General features: G+C 48.7%; 1 protein-coding gene across 2 annotated transcripts in view; it reads right to left on the reverse strand.

Moving 5' to 3' along the window:
* CACNB1 (calcium voltage-gated channel auxiliary subunit beta 1) overlaps positions 1-16,024 on the reverse strand; it is a 627,177-nt gene that overhangs the window by 182,665 nt on the left and 428,488 nt on the right. For both annotated transcript variants that reach the window (XM_078645637.1, XM_078645638.1), the window contains exon 7: positions 10,230-10,387. In XM_078645637.1, coding sequence (XP_078501763.1) covers positions 10,230-10,387 — 158 coding nt within the window. The remainder of the gene's footprint in view (positions 1-10,229; positions 10,388-16,024) is intronic.

A 16,024-nucleotide genomic window follows, 5' to 3' on the forward strand; every position in this document is an offset into this window, starting at 1 on the left:
AGAAGGACTTGCTGCCGTCCCATCTCCCACTGTGTCTTACTCGAGGCAGAGAAGCTCCTGTTGCAACATGTGCTGGGAGAATGATGTTAGGTGAGGGTGGGATGCTGCCAATGATAAGACTGGGCATTGCACCTTAAAGGGAATTTCCGCTAAGCTGAGGAATCACACTGACATATGAGCAAGCAAAGTGTCCTTTCTTGGTCACTGAGAAAACTAGAATAATTCCAGGAGAGAATTGGAGAAGAGTGACAGTTTGCTGTTTAGACACATTTTGCTCGAAGTTAATGGCAGAGCAGAAATTATGACACCACTTTTCCACTGAGAAGGGGACACAAGCACAAAGGATTGATCCGTTCAGATCTCTTTGAATCCAGGAAGAACTGTGATTGGTGGGTGGCAACTCGCGTTCCAAGACCCTTCCTTCACTCACATTATTAGACCAGGAATTTAGACTATGTTCTGACTTCACCTAAAGAATATTTGCCCTTTTTGTGTTTTTAGTTTCATTTCTCAAATGGTGATCTGCTTTTTGGGCTAAGAGACGCAGCTCTGCAATACCTGGTAAATTCAACTCTACCAAAGATTGTTTAACTCCATTGAAAAGAGGAAGAGCTGCGGGATAAAAAAGGAAGGTCATCGCCCTCAAAAAACTGGAAATACTCAGGGTCTCACTGAAGGCACTGAAAGAAGTGCTGTTGCCTAAAGACAGTCTATGCAGGGCGACTGAAATTATGCGATTCTGCGGCTGTGGCACTTTCTGTATACTTATTGATTTACAGCCCTTGCCACTTAACCCATCATCCGTAGCATAATCTACAGATTTTATCATTTTGTTTCTAGTTCAAAATGGGTCAAAAATTACTAAACCCACGGAAAGCCCAATGCAAAGGTTCACTAGTCATCTTTCTATTACTTATTGCAGTATTTGGATGTTAAACTGGTAATAATAAGGTGAACTCTTTGCCCAGACAATGTTACATGTGTAAAAAACACAAAATAAAAAATTACACAATGTGCCGCATTAAACTGTATAATTCAGTCACCCTGCCACAGAATTTGGTCCTCCCCTGCTGCATAATTCCAGTGGCCCTGGTTATAGGAAGGCACGGATGCTGCAGCGGCCATTTTATGAAGCACCTGCCCCACTGTGATCTGCAACGTAGCCATTTAGGCATCCAAACACCCTTTCCTGAAGCACTGCTGGCAGGATGTGGCTCTATGGCAGGGGCCCTGGCTGGCTCGGACTGTCTCTACAGTTGAACTCACTTCCTAGCATCACCCATGCAATAGGTCTTTAGTGGTTGGTATTCTTTAGGGTAGCTGCGAAAAGGGTAGTCAGTCATTTTAATGGTGTGCTAGTTCCTCTTCAGTCTCCACTCCCAGTGTAGAACAACTCACTGCTGCTCTTCTGTCTTTAACGTCTATTTTGTGTTGAATGTCCCTGTGTATTTACCTCCCTGGAGCGCCTCGTAGTCTCGTTTCGTGTGTGTATGTATGCATGCATGTCATTCCTGCGTTGCCTCCTCGTGTCTGCAGCTCCCTGCTGGTCCCATGCCCTCTGTGTTTGCATCTCCCTGCAGCCTCTCATGATCTGCATCTGAACTCCCTCTGTGCAGCTGGGACCTCATGTATGTCGGAAGCAGAACATCTCACAAATACCACTGCATCCCAGCTTGGACACAGTGAGCAGTGGGTCCATGAAGGGACAGGTAGGTGAGAGGATCATGTGAAGGATAAGAGAGCGGAGGGAGGGGCACACTTACCGATTTCTGCTTCTGCTTAGCTGCAGCAGGAGTGAACGAAGCCGAGGGCCAGTGAGGCGGCACAAGGGAAGATAACAAGGCGTGCACGTTATTGACAGGTCACCACTGCAAACACACACACAGACCTGCGTGAACACACACACACCTGAGACACGGTGCGTGGCTGCATGCAAGGGGGAAGAGGCCGAGCACCTAGGGGAAGGAAGGATCTCCCAGCAGGCAGCACTGTTTACAGCTATGACACTGGCAGGTGTGTTCACAGGACAACTGTACTTTTTTTCCTCTCGGCGGCATGGTCCTTTCTATTGCCTCCTCAATGTGACACTCACGGTCACTACAGGATGAAGTTACTTACCTGCAACTCTGGCTTTGCAGATTGGGTTCTGTAACAGATTCACATGCCATGCATGAACTGCAACTGTAATGTGCATATATTATTACAAAAAGGGATTAAAAAATGATAACCTGTGTGCATCAGCAAAGGAGGTGTGGGTAAGCAAACCCAGAATGATCACAACAAACCACAAAGTCCTCTCTGTTGCACCCTCAAAATCTTTTCGAGCTACTTCTACTGTTTTTTCTGACTGGGTCTTCTGGGCTCGCAGGGTGGGGTGTGTATGAATCTATAGCAGATAAGCAGTGTGCACGTAAATCTTTCACTACACGTATCTGCTATTGATACCCATTCTTTGCACTGATTAACATGCAGTTAAGCACTGTCTAGTTGGGATACCTGTAAGGTCACCTTGGTATGCTGCCTGGTCAAGCGTCAGATGACCTGTAAGAACACTGTGATCTGAAACAATGGAATGGATCTCACGTGTGACACAATTAATAACTTCTATCTTTTATAGTGAGCCACAGGAATTGGCAGCAATAGTCTCTTAGCCAAATAGTAGCAATATAATATAAATGCTGCTTGCCACCTTGTTGCATATCATTTGGAGAAATTCCATACCCTACAACACTGTGCAAATGCCTGCAAACAATAGCTATGCTGGTTAGGGGTTCCCAGCTCTATCCCCACAAATATGCAAGGCCTCTTTTTCCATACACGGCACGTTTATAAATCTTTTTATTTAAGTTTTCTATTGCCCTACACATCACATTTGCCACGTCACAATACTAGTTAGACAAGCAGCACAGTGTTAAGAGTCCAGCGGAACGGGACCTAGATTTGAAATTCTTTGTTTCTTCTTGGTGGGGTAAATGTCTAGTCGAAAGCTCTACTGCATATCTTGGTCTTGAAGAGCTTTTTGAAATTAAGATAAAGTCCATTGAAACTGCGGACAGCTAGACTTGCAGTTTCTCATACATAAACGCTGCAGCCTTCTGAAGGATCACCGTTGGATTACATGGGTGGAGGTCAATCTTAAATTCCAGGCTGGCATTTAACAATGTGCCAGGTTCTGAAGATGGCTTGGACCTTTGACCCAATAGGTTTTGTGCCTAATGCAGACAGTTAAAAAGTTTTTTAAGACTTCAGAAGAGGCTTGGTTTGATCCCTTAGAGGGTATACAACTGGTAACTGGATATAGGAACAAGACGGGAAAGGAATAGTTTAACTGATGAAGAAATCAAAAACGACCTTCTATTAAGAAAAAGAGAGATGGAACTGGCCAAAGAACAGGCTGGTTCGCATAACCATTTGCAATTTTTAACAAAGAAATCTTGTAGCACACAGATTCTACACGCCAAACAGATTGTCTCGATAAACACAGCTTTTGATGAAAAATTAGGCCAGCGTCTACAAATAAAATTAGAGTCACACATTCAGATAACACACATTTTACCAAATCGGATGAAACGCCCTCTTAAATCCTTCTGAGAACATAAGAACAACTGGCCACTTGATTAATAAAGGTATACTAGGATTTTTATAATAGGAAATTAAAGCTGCTTAATATTCTGTAAAGGAAGGGCTTAAGAACCATGTAGTCCATGTGGTAAAATAGGGTTTTCCTACCTTCACAAGTCTAAATCTATCGTAAGTATCCTGGTGCAATATCATCTGCATTGAGCCTCAGAACCACAGCTGTTGGGTTGACGTGGGAGTTACAAGGATCATCCTCATTTGAGGTACCCTCGTGAACAAGAAAACATCCCAGACTGCCTTTATCGAGGGTTCTGCACTCAGACTCCACTTCATATTAAGCCTCCAAATGGTTTATTCTAGCAGAACAAGAAATCTGAGAGGATAAGAGATTATTCTCCTTAACTGAAGATTAAAAAAAATCACCCACCGTGAGAAAGGCTTTTCCAAGCAATGCAACTAAAACCTAGAAGGCCCTCTCTGTGGATCTTCATACTGCCCCCTCTTTTCCACTGTTCAAATCTAAATTGAAGAAACATCCAATGGACACTGGCTCCTACCCCTCAGACCCATTCCATATTGGTCCTCACAATCCTTTGTTACCCATCTTCCACTACTTATCTCTTGCTTCTTAATGGTTTTTGTAGTTGCATATTGGCTCAGCACATGCCTAATTTGTAAAAGAATAAGTGCTGGACCCCACACTTTTCCTCAGAATCCCTCGGCCGGAGCAATCGAAGGTCACGGTGCGAATACCATGGGTAAGTAGCCTAGATTCCACCTCATGCTGCTTTAATCCACGACCAGACAGTCCCTGCCTCTTTATCTCACTTTTGCAGGCTATTTTTTAATCCTGCTTTCTCTTGGTGTTACAGTTGTTAAGTCTTTCTCTTCATCCTTCTTTCTGCCTTTTATGTTTTTCTCTCTTTTGCTCTGGCTCAGTAGCAGGTTGAGTGCCAGTCCCCAAAATGGAGTGCCGGTGGCCCCAACCTGCAACCACTGGGTCAAATTAAGCACTGGTCTCAGCATCTCTGCTGTGCATCTTGCCTTTCTCTGTGACATGATATTATGTATTACCGCTCTTGTTTGTTTTGCCCTCTGTAAAGCGCACTGCAACTTTCCTCTGGGTGGAGATGCCCTGTATTAGAACGTAATAAAATGAAATCTATTAACAGAGCATTCCTAACAAAGTTCTCTGTAGTGAACCTTAATGCAACATTTTGGAGTTTCAAGTTTTCTCTAGTTGTTAGCAGATTTCTGGAAAGAATGTGTGGCATTTTTCGAGAATATATTCTAAGCATTATGTTTTTGACCCAGCAGGTACTCTGCCAACAGCATTTTGTGGTTGCCAACAATCGACCTCCATGGGTAAAGAGAATTGTAAGATAGTCCTGTGAGATCATCGTAGCCTGACCATTTATAAGTTATCAATAAGCTGTCCGTCAGGCTCAGCCCTATTACATGAGTTCGGAGTATCATGGAGCTAGTGTCATCAACCTGAGCTCTAGGTAGCCAGTGTGTAGGTGGGCCTCCTTGTGTTTACCTTGAGTAGTGATGAAAACAAGCTCCCAATCCTTCGACTCATGCATTGGTCCACACTGTATGATTCAGGTGTTGCTCTTGCTGTGATTTGTGTCTGACAATGTTATGCGACGTCTCTGTAGGAGAGAATCTGGTGTGGTTTTAAACATCCTAGCATGATCTTACTGCTTGAATGCACCATTCATCCAGGCATCCCTACATGATTCATAAATCCAATGCTACGAAAGGTGCTAGGAATATTCAGTGCTCCATCAGCCATAATGGCGCTGAGAGGGCCATTACAATCAAGAAAGTCAACCCCATAAACTTGGGAAAGACACTGATGAAAGACTGTTTCCTTTAGGAGGGCAAACTCACATGTGCCTTCTAAAGCAATTATGTGGCACTAAAAATCTATACGCTTTGATATGGATGCAGACTGCCTTTTGTCTCAATTAATTGAATTGAATTGAAAGTAAACTTATAAACGCGCAACTTTGCCCGAAGGCATCAAGGCGCCTACAAAGAAAATCAGAAAAAAAGAAGAAAAAAAGGCTAAACCCAAAGCTAAGGATATGCTCTGCCAAAAAGCCAAGTTTTTAGAGCCTTTCTAAAAGAAGGCATTGAAGGTAGGATCCTGATCTCCAGGGGAACTATATTCCACCATCTTGGAGCAAGATTGGAGAAAGCTCTGCCTCCCCATTTAGCTCTACGCACCAGGGGTACAGTAAGGAGCAATTTCGACGCGGAGCGAAGGTTCCTCTCAGGAGAGTACAACGAGAGGAGATTTTTTATACCTCCAGTCTCCTCCTTGTTTAAGGCGCCATACGCCAGGCATAACACTTTGAATGAGATCCTTGCATCAATGGGGAGCCAGTGCAGAGATTTCCTGGCAGCGGTCGCAGACGACCTCTTCGGAAGATCCAGGACAAACTTCGCCGCAGCATTTTGCACCGATTGGAGACCTCGCAACAGACCTTTATTGGCCCCTGCATATAAAGCATTGCAATAGTCGAGCCTAGATGTTATCAAAGCTACGACCGTCTGTTTTTGAGCTTGCACAGATAGATAGTATTTGATTTTGCGCAAGATTGCAATGATGCCCCAGCAGGTGGAGATGGTCCGCCTTACTTGAAGAGCCATGTCAAGGGAGGGATCGATCATGACCCCCAGATTTCGAGCTGCCCGCGTTGGAGCCGGACAGGCCCCCAGAGATTCAGGCCACCATTCCGCCGACCAGATGTCTTCCTTCTCGCCGAATACGAGGATCTCTGTCTTTTCGCCATTTAGCCGCAGTGAATTATTAATCATCCAGAGGGCGACTGCCTCCATACAAAGTCTGAACTTGGAGGCAGAGGAGCTGACAGACTTGGCGAGAGACATTAAGATCTGCGTGTCATCGGCGTAAGACACTACCTCCATCCCAAAAGATCTAATAAGCCTGGCCAGGGGGGTCACATAGATATTAAACAGGGTCGGACTTAACGCCGACCCCTGTGGGACCCCCCAATTCAGTGGCAGGGATGGAGATAGGAACTCTCCCAGCTTCACTCTCTGTTCCCTCCGGTCCAGGAAAGAGGACAACAGGCTTAACGCCTGCCCCTCCACCCCTATCTCCCTCAGACGAGATGTTAGAACGAGGGGAGACAGGGTGTCAAAAGCAGCTGTGAGATCCAGAAGGATCAGCAACGTACTTCCGCCCCTATCAACCGTGGTGCGGATGTTATCAAGCACCACGGTAAGGGCGGATTCCGTGCTATGACCCCTCCGGAAGCCATGCTGCGAGTGATCCAGAAGACCGGCGGCATCCAGAAAGGAAGAAAGGTGCTGGTGTAGATGGATTTCCAGCATCTTGGCTGGGGCTGGGAGCAGCGAAATGGGGCGGAAATTTTTCAACACTTCTGGGTCCAATGACGGCTTCTTCAAGAGCGGTTTTACAACCGCTTTCTTCCATTGGGAAGGGAAAATACCCTCGCTTAAAGCCTTATTCATTATTTGAAGTAGCGGGGGCAGGAGGGTCTCCTTGCATTGTTTAAGGATGTGAAGAGGGCAGGGATCCAGGGGTGAGCCAGATTTGGTCTTAATCAAAAGGACTTCTAGTTCCTGTAAGGTAAGTGGAGGAAAACTAGATAGCGAGATCGAACTTGCATGTCCAACTGATTCAATACAAAGGGAGATCTGAGGTGCGAGAGGGGCAGATGGAGATACAGAGATCCTTTGCGCTTTGAGCACAGCGGTAATACGCAGCAAAGAGTAGCCTTATCAAGCCTTATCATTCACTATGAACCCACGGTGTCCTTCAAACAGACTGCAAGAGTGACACCCATCACTTACATGTTGTGCAGCTATATGAAGACGTGAATGTGAACCAGCCACAGCAAGATAATCGTCTACAGGGGAGTGACCAAAGTGTGAGTGCTACCGTTCAAGATATACACAACTAAATACACAACTGTGACCAAGAAGATGCCAAGTTGCATTGCTGAACGACGCCGGTCTAAAGATGTTTGCTACATTTTTTCAATGTGATCAGACATTGTCATAGAGCAGTTCAAGAAACAGGCGATGCCTGGGGAGTTTCTGGGTTTTTTCAAGGCATAAATGCCCAGAAAATAGTTCTCTATGATTTTGGTTGGGTTATGAGGATCATGGTTCAAGCCTGATGTAACAGAAAATGCAGCCGACACATGTTTCGCCCAAGGTGGCTGGCACACCCAGGTCTTTCTCAAAGCAAAATATCAGAAATAATTGTGTTTCAGTCTTAGTTTAGTCTTCACAACACATGAAAATATAAAGATCTCTACGCTTGTCATAGAGCAGGAGGGGCTGGTCAACAGAGGCTCAGGTGACCCTACCTGTTGGCAGCGGGTGGTTCAGCGTTAGAGATACTGATCTTTCAGCGATTCTAATGAATGACTTACCATTACAGTAAGTAAACACACTGTTACACAACTGCTGGGGTGAAACAACAGGTGTCACTGGCATGTGATTACCCTACTAGTCAGTGTTCTAATAACAGTGCTGTGCACAGTGTGAGTTTTACAAGTTCTCTTAAACATGTGTACATTTTAAGTGTGATGAATCCGCACAGGGAGATTCCAAGGTACGGAATGTTACCACCCGTGCTCGCGCACTCGTGCTCCGTTTTACTCCCGATCCCCAGGACTTCCGGTCGTGATCCAGGGCAGACTAGGAGGGATGGATTCAGAAGCTGTCTGTCTCCATGGCGCCCCAGACGTCCCACGTTTCTGCCAGCCCGCAGCCTTAGTGACTAGCGCGTGGCCGTACTGGCAGCAAGAGATGCAACGGTGCAGGTGGCCGTGCCCAGTGACACTGCCCTGCCTAGCACAACATTCGCACTCGTGCACGGAGGCGAGAGAGTGGGGCTAAATGTCTGCAGTGCTGCGATGAGCAAAACCGTAATTAGGACAAAGTGACAGCTCGACAGTCGGACCGGGCCCTATGTTCAGTTTAGGTCACAGGGCAGCAGAGTCCAGAAAACATCACTGGCCGGGTCTGGCCATTGAGTCCTGAACGTAGAGCAGTTAAGGCTGCTGGCCTTTTTCAGGTCAAGGGGCCTTTCAAGCGGCCTCATTATCTGAGGGAATATAAACTGGTGCCATAGCTCTCTCTATAATATCCCCACACTGGAAACCGCTTCAGGGGAAGCCTGTCCTCCCCAAAGTGTGACTTAGCTCCGCAGGGTTCCCGGCTCTAGTCGGACTGTTGACATCAACACTCATTAGGCCCCCTGGAGGGCTCGTCACCATCGCCTTCATCTTCATCTGTAGACGTCTGATGTGCGGGGCGGGAGCATCGACTCCATCGGCGTGACGTGTACTCTAAGGTCATCTGTGACGTCGACATGGAGAGCTGTTTCAAAATGGGGTTTACCTTACCTTTGGAGACGAGCATTTGACGTCAAGGACACTGACCCACGTATGGAAAAGTCAATCTTTTAGCAACTGCAGTGGAACGATAAGAGCCGCTGTTGCTGCTGGCGATATCGACATTAATGACACGTTTTTGACGCAGAGAGAGTTAAATCGGAGAGAAAAGTTTCTTAGAGATTTAACGCCCCTCGGAGATGCTGACTTTCGAGCACCAGTTACACAAGGACACATTCGGGGAGATTAAGTGATCACAAGAAGCTGAGTAGACGCCGAGGCTCGAACCTGGTTCGCCACCTTCGAAGTCGGCAGCTCTGGCCGTAAGGCCACAGCCTTTCCCCATGGCAGTCTCGGAGAAGAACCTCGCTTCACATACCAGCCAACGGGACAGGCGATAACGCGTTCAAAATGTGGGGCCTGCGACACGTCTGTGTCCTTTCAGTCAGAAAAAATGGGTTCCTCCTATTCTGAAAGACTACCCAAAATAAAATATCAACAAATAATGCAATTCCTTTTCCATTCATAGTAACTTCAAAAACATCTTTGCAGCCTAGCGCAGTTATACTTAATCAAACACACCAAGCATTGCGACGTAAAACACAGACAACTAATGCACCCCCAGAAGAGAAAATATGAGGGGGCGAGGAGAAGTCAGACCCAGGAGGATTGTGGGCATTTCTTTCAATAGCACCGCATTCCTCATATAAATTGTCCATGAAATCGACTGCTTGCAGTTATTAAATATCCAACCAGCAGATGGCAGTAAAGTGTGTTCTCAGCAAGGGAATCTATTACCGACACCAGGCTGCAAAAGCAGATTATTCATTCCAGGCCCGCCCCTCTAGTCAAAACAAATTGCAAAACCATCTTTCGCAAGAACATTGACTTCGGTACACATAGTGGAAGAATCCTGACCTTGCACAAATATTTCCCTACAAACAGTTCGACGTCTATTTAATTTATAAAGCCAGCCAAACTCACATACCCCCTATTGGAAGGTATTGGTTAATTAACTTTCCCAGTTCAAATCACAGCATATTTTGAGACATGCGCTTGATAAGTGCAGGTCGTTTTTTTGTGCAAGGTCTGTTTTCGAGTCTTTGTTTTTGCAAAGGATGTTTTCCAGTGACGTAGTCCACTGAAAGCTACAAACATGGCTACACACCACTGTGCCCTGCACGCTGCCTGCTAGGAGATGCCCCCTCGGGCTTGCAGCAGTGCCCACGGCGGCCTGGGCATTACCTTCTTAAAGAAAGGGATGCGCTTGGCATTGGAGGTGGGGGTGGTGACGCTGCTAACGCTACTGAGGGGGGAGCGGGGGCTGCCCGGCCCCTCCGCCTCCTCTTCCTCTAGCTCGAGGGGGTCGAGCTCGTCCCTCAAGTGGGTGATATCCAGGGGACCTGGTGGGGGGGATAGGAGCGAAAAGGAGAAGGGAAGTGAGGGTTAAGAGGGGTGAGGGGGGTGCAGGAAAAAAAGGGAGAGAGTGATTTGGGGAAGTAATGGGGAGGGGAAGAGTACAAGAAGGAAGAAAAGAGTGAAGGAAGCATGAGACGCGTAAAGGGAGGGCGGGCAAAAGGTGTTAGAAATAAGGCACAGGAAAGAGAAAAAAAGGGGGAAGAGATAAAGAGGACCGACAGCGTGCAAGGGAAACGAGGGGGTACAACGGCAGAGAGATGCGAAAGTTTAAGAGTGGTGAAAGAAAGATCAGGTGGGGCGAGGCGAGGACGAAGGAGAAGCGATAAGTAGAGAGCAGATGGTAAGAGAAATAGAGAGTTGGAGGTGAAGGGAGGGGCGAAAACAAAGATATGTGGTGAAGGCACGATAAAAGTCATGAGGAGGTGTCGAAAAAGGAAGGAGAAAGGTGGAGTAAATCGGGAAAGACTCAGAAAGAAAATGTGTGGAGAGGAAGGTGTGGTGAAAAGCAGAAAGATATAGGAACACAGAGGAGGTAAGAAGGAAGAGAGGAAAGCCAAGAAAGGCAAGGATGAGAAAGAGAGATGGGTTTGAGGGATGGCGAAGAGTAGGGAGAGGGTGGAAGTAGGGGAGATGAGGAATGGAGAAAGGGGGGAGAAATTAACGGCGGAGGATGGGAGAAGAAATGGAAAAAGAAACAAAGATTAGGATGGAAAAATAAACAGCACAGTAGTGATACAACTAGAGACAGTTTGTGAAATAAAATGTAGTAATAAACAAGTGAGTCTGAGATGGAGGAGGCTAGGTATGGGGAAAGGGAAAAAGACACAGCTTGTACCCCAAGAACCAAGGAAGGGGAAGAACACATGTTGTACCCAATAACAAGGCGTGAAGGTGAAAGGACACATCTTGTACCTCATGAATGAACGTAGGGAGGGAAGGACACATCTTGTACCATAAAACCGGACATGGGGAGGGAAGGACACATCTTGTACCTCGTGACTGAACGTAGGGAAGGAAGGACACATCTTGTACCATAAAACCTGACATGGGGAGGGAAGGACACATCTTCTACCTCGTGACCGAACGTAGGGAGGGAAGGACACATCTTGTACCATAAAACCTGGCATGGGGAGGGAAGGACACATCTTGTACCATAAAACCTGGCATGGGATGGAAAGGACACATCTTGTACCATAAAACCTGACATGGGGAGGGAAGGACACATCTTGTACCTCGTGACTGAACGTAGGGAGGGAAGGACACATCTTGTACCATAAAACCTGGCATGGGGAGGGAAGGACACATCTTGTACCATAAAACCTGACATGGGGAGGGAAGGACACATCTTGTATCTTGTGACTGAATGTGGGGAGGGAAGGACACATCTTGTACCATAAAACCTGGCATGGGGAGGGAAGGACACATCTTGTACCATACAACTTGGCATGGGGAGGGAAGGACACATCTTGTATCTTGTGACTGAACGTAGGGATGGAAGGACACATCTTGTACCCCAAAACCTGGCATGGGGAGGGAAGGGCACATCTTGTACCACACACTTCAACAGGTCGAGAGCAAGGAGGACATCTCATACCTCATGACTGATTGTGTGAGGGAAGGACACATCTTGTACCCCATGACTCCATTTGGGGAAGAAATTACACTTCTTTACCCCAAAGTCTATGGGGGCGAGGAGGGGAGAAAAGACACATTGTGTACCCCATGAGAAGGGATGAGGGGTGGGAAAGGCGAAGGCCACACACAGACCAACGGCGGTGAAAGGTTGAATGGTGTGCACCATAGCCCATATGGGAGCGTTTGTACATTAGCACATGTGTGTGTGTGATCCTGTGGGTGTACACTTGTATGTATCCACAAGGTAGTGGGTTGTGTGTGTGCATACACCAATGCCTGGGATTAGATGCCTCTATGTGCACATAAGGTGTCTGTCATACATATGTATAATTGTGTGTGTGTGCAGGGCATGGGTGTACACTGATGCCTGGGATTGGGGTTGCGAGTGTGCGTGAGGCTTTTGTGTGACATACACATGCCAAGCTAATCTGTGTACAGGTATGCAGCCAGACACCCGTACTCCTGAGTACAGTAAAGTGTGGAACAAGGGCATTTTGTGTCTTCAAAAACTGTGTTTACAGTGCTCTGAATTTGTGCTTATAAACACCCCTCTCCTCCCCCCCATTGAGAGAGTGTCCTGTGTACAATGTGAGGGAAGGATAACCACTTGGAGTGAAAATAAGATCCCTCTAAGCATGGTACGGGCACCAATAATGGTTTCTGGCCTCGGAGCTTATGCATCAGTGGCCTGGACAAGGGCCTGAACCCCTCCCCGCTCCCGCCTCCCAGCTGTCCAGCCCTCCCCGACCCCTACTTAATGGCGGCCACTGCGGGGACAGGCGAGCAAGACCACTGACTCATTGTCAGTGAAATTGCTCTCCCACCCTCGCAGCTCCACCATTAAGTGAGGTGCCCCTGCCCCTGCACTCTTGAGTGTTGGTGATCGAGGCCCTCCTCCACCCGCAGGTTTCCCTGCGCCTCATCCCTGGTGGTCCAGTGGACCTCTGTCTCCTTTCTTTCTTTCTGCTCCTTCACTCCTTTTTCTCCCCTTTCTATCTTTCACCTTTCTGCACCTCTGCTCTTTTGCGCCTTATTTCTGCCCATTTCCCTTTCTCTCCCTCTGCTCCTTCACTCGTTTTCACTCGTTTTTTTCCCTTTCTATCTTTCACCTTCCTGCACCTCTGCTCTTTTGTGCCTTATTTTTGCCCTTTTTCCCTTTCTCTCCCTCTGCTCCTTCACCCGTTTTCACTCGTTTTTTTACCCTTTCTATCTTTCTCCTTTCTGCTCTTTTCTGCATCTCTGCTCTTTTGTGTCTTATTTCTGCTTATTTTCCCTTTTTTCTTTATCCCTTCTTTCCTCCCTTTACCTTTCCCCGCCGCTGCTGCCCCCGCGGCCCCTCCCCCCCCAGCACGACCGGCCCAATCCAGCTCCCCTCCGCGCTCCCGCTTCCCAGCTGTCCAGCCCTCCCCGACCCCTACTTAATGGCGGCCACTGCGGGGACAGGCGAGCAAGACCACTGATTCATTGTCAGTGAAATTGCTCTCCCACCCTCGCAGCTCCACCATTAAGTGAGGTGCCCCTGCCCCTGCACTCTTGAGTGTTGGTGATCGAGGCCCTCCTCCACCCGCAGGTTTCCCTGCGCCTCATCCCTGGTGGTCCAGTGGACCTCTGTCTCCTTTCTTTCTTTCTTTCTGCTCCTTCACTCCTTTTTCTCCCCTTTCTATCTTTCACCTTTCTGCACCTCTGCTCTTTTGCCCCTTATTTCTGCCCATTTCCCTTTCTCTCCCTCTGCTCCTTCACTCGTTTTCACTCGTTTTTTCCCTTTCTATCTTTCACCTTCCTGCACCTCTGCTCTTTTGTGCCTTATTTTTGCCCTTTTTCCCTTTCTCTCCCTCTGCTCCTTCACCCGTTTTCACTCGTTTTTTTACCCTTTCTATCTTTCTCCTTTCTTCTCTTTTCTGCATCTCTGCTCTTTTGTGCCTTATTTCTGCTTATTTTCCCTTTTTTCTTTATCCGTTCTTTCCTCCCTTTACCTTTCCCCGCCGCTGCTGCCCCCGCGGCCCCTCCCCCCCCAGCACGACCGGCCCAATCCAGCTCCCCTCCCCGCTCCCGCCTCCCAGCTGTCCAGCCCTCCCCGACCCCTACTTAATGGCGGCCACTGCACGGCCGCGCAGCGGCCGCGGGCGCGCCGCTGGTGCACCGAAGGCGCGTCAAAGGCAAGCACGTCTGCGCCCGTCTGCGACCCGTCCGCGACCAGCACCAGGAACCCTGGACCTCCGCCCCGCCAACGCTACGACCCAGCAGCACTCCACGCACTCAACCCAGGCTGCAACAGCAACTGCAAGCTAGCATCACCAGCCGACACCCATGGACCCTTCAGCTGTCACCGCTGCCGGCACACCTGCAGCACCGCCAAGAACACGGATCCAGCACAACCCGCCCACAAGAACACAACCGAACCGAAGACCCTACAATGCATCCTCCTCAACGTCCGATCCCTCCACAAACACGCCACAGAAATCTGGGACCTCCTCGACAGCACAACCCCAGACGTAGCATTCTTCACCGAAACCTGGACCAACACCACCTCAGGACCGGACATCGCCATCGCCATCCCCCAAGGATACAAGATCTCCAGGAAGGACCGCCCCATCCACCCAGGAGGAGGAATCGCCATCGTCCACAAATCCAGCCTCCGCCAGAGCACACTCCCTGACGAGTCCACAGAACTGATGGAACACCTTCACTTCAAGATACTGGCCAGCCCCACCGCCGCCCTCCGAGGAACCCTCATCTACCGACCCCCTGGACCCCGCGGACCCTTCGCCAACTCCATTACGGACATTATCTCCCCGCAGGCCATCGCATCCACCAACTACACCCTGCTGGGAGACCTCAACTTCCACCTCGACAATCAACTGGACCCCAACACCACATCCCTCCTGGACAACCTCCACAACATTGGACTCCGCCAGATCGTGACCGAGCCCACGCACTCAGCAGGACACACCCTCGACCCCCTCTTCACTACAGGAAAGTCCATCACCTTCAGCCACACCACCGAACTCCCATGGACCGACCATCGTTGCGTCCACTTCACCTTCAGAACACCCACCATCCACAGACACCAGCACCTGCTTCCACAAAGAAACTGGACCAAAATCACCGATGACCAGCTCACCTCCTCACTCAACAACTCCACCCCAACCATCGCGGAAAACGACGACCCCAACACCGCAGCCCGAACCCTGCATAGATGGATCTCGGACAGCACCAACACCATAGCCCCCCTCAAGAAAAACAACAATACCCATGCCAAGAAAGCCAGATGGTTTACCACCGAACTTCGAGAGTCCAGGCGCACATGCCGCCGCCTCGAAAAGGCCTGGAGAAACACCAAATCCACAGAAGCCCACAACAACTTCAGAGCCGCCACCAACGCCCACCATCAACTCATCAGAGAAACAAGGAAAAAAGCGATTGAAGACAGAATCTCCACCCACGCACACAACAGCAAGGAACTCTTCAGCATCATCAAGGAGTTCGCCCAACCCACCAGCGAGTCTACCGACATCCCTCCCTCACAAGACCTCTGCGACAAACTCAGCATCTTTTTCCACCACAAAATCAAGGGCATCTACAACAACTTCGACGAAGACAACCAACACACTGAACCCTCACCAACCACCCCAGACACCCGGAAACCAGCGATTGATGACTGGACAGCCCTCACCACCGAAGACACACAGACTGAAGGCCCCCACGGACCCCTGCCCCCACCACATCTTCAACAGAGCCGCCAACACCATCGCACCCATGCTCCGCCAAACCATCAACCGCTCCCTGGCGACCGCCTCATTCCCCGACGACTGGAAACACGCCGAGGTCAACCCCCTCCTAAAGAAACCCTCAGCGGACCCCACCGACCTCAAAAACTACAGACCCATCTCCCTGCTCCCGTTCCCAGCGAAAGTCATCGAGAAAGCCATCAACAGCCAACTCGCCACATTCATTGAAGAACACAACATCCTCGACTCCTCCCAATC

The sequence above is a fragment of the Lissotriton helveticus genome, chromosome 5_1, assembly GCF_964261635.1.
Source record: "Lissotriton helveticus chromosome 5_1, aLisHel1.1, whole genome shotgun sequence".
NCBI classification, from domain to species: domain Eukaryota; kingdom Metazoa; phylum Chordata; class Amphibia; order Caudata; family Salamandridae; genus Lissotriton; species Lissotriton helveticus.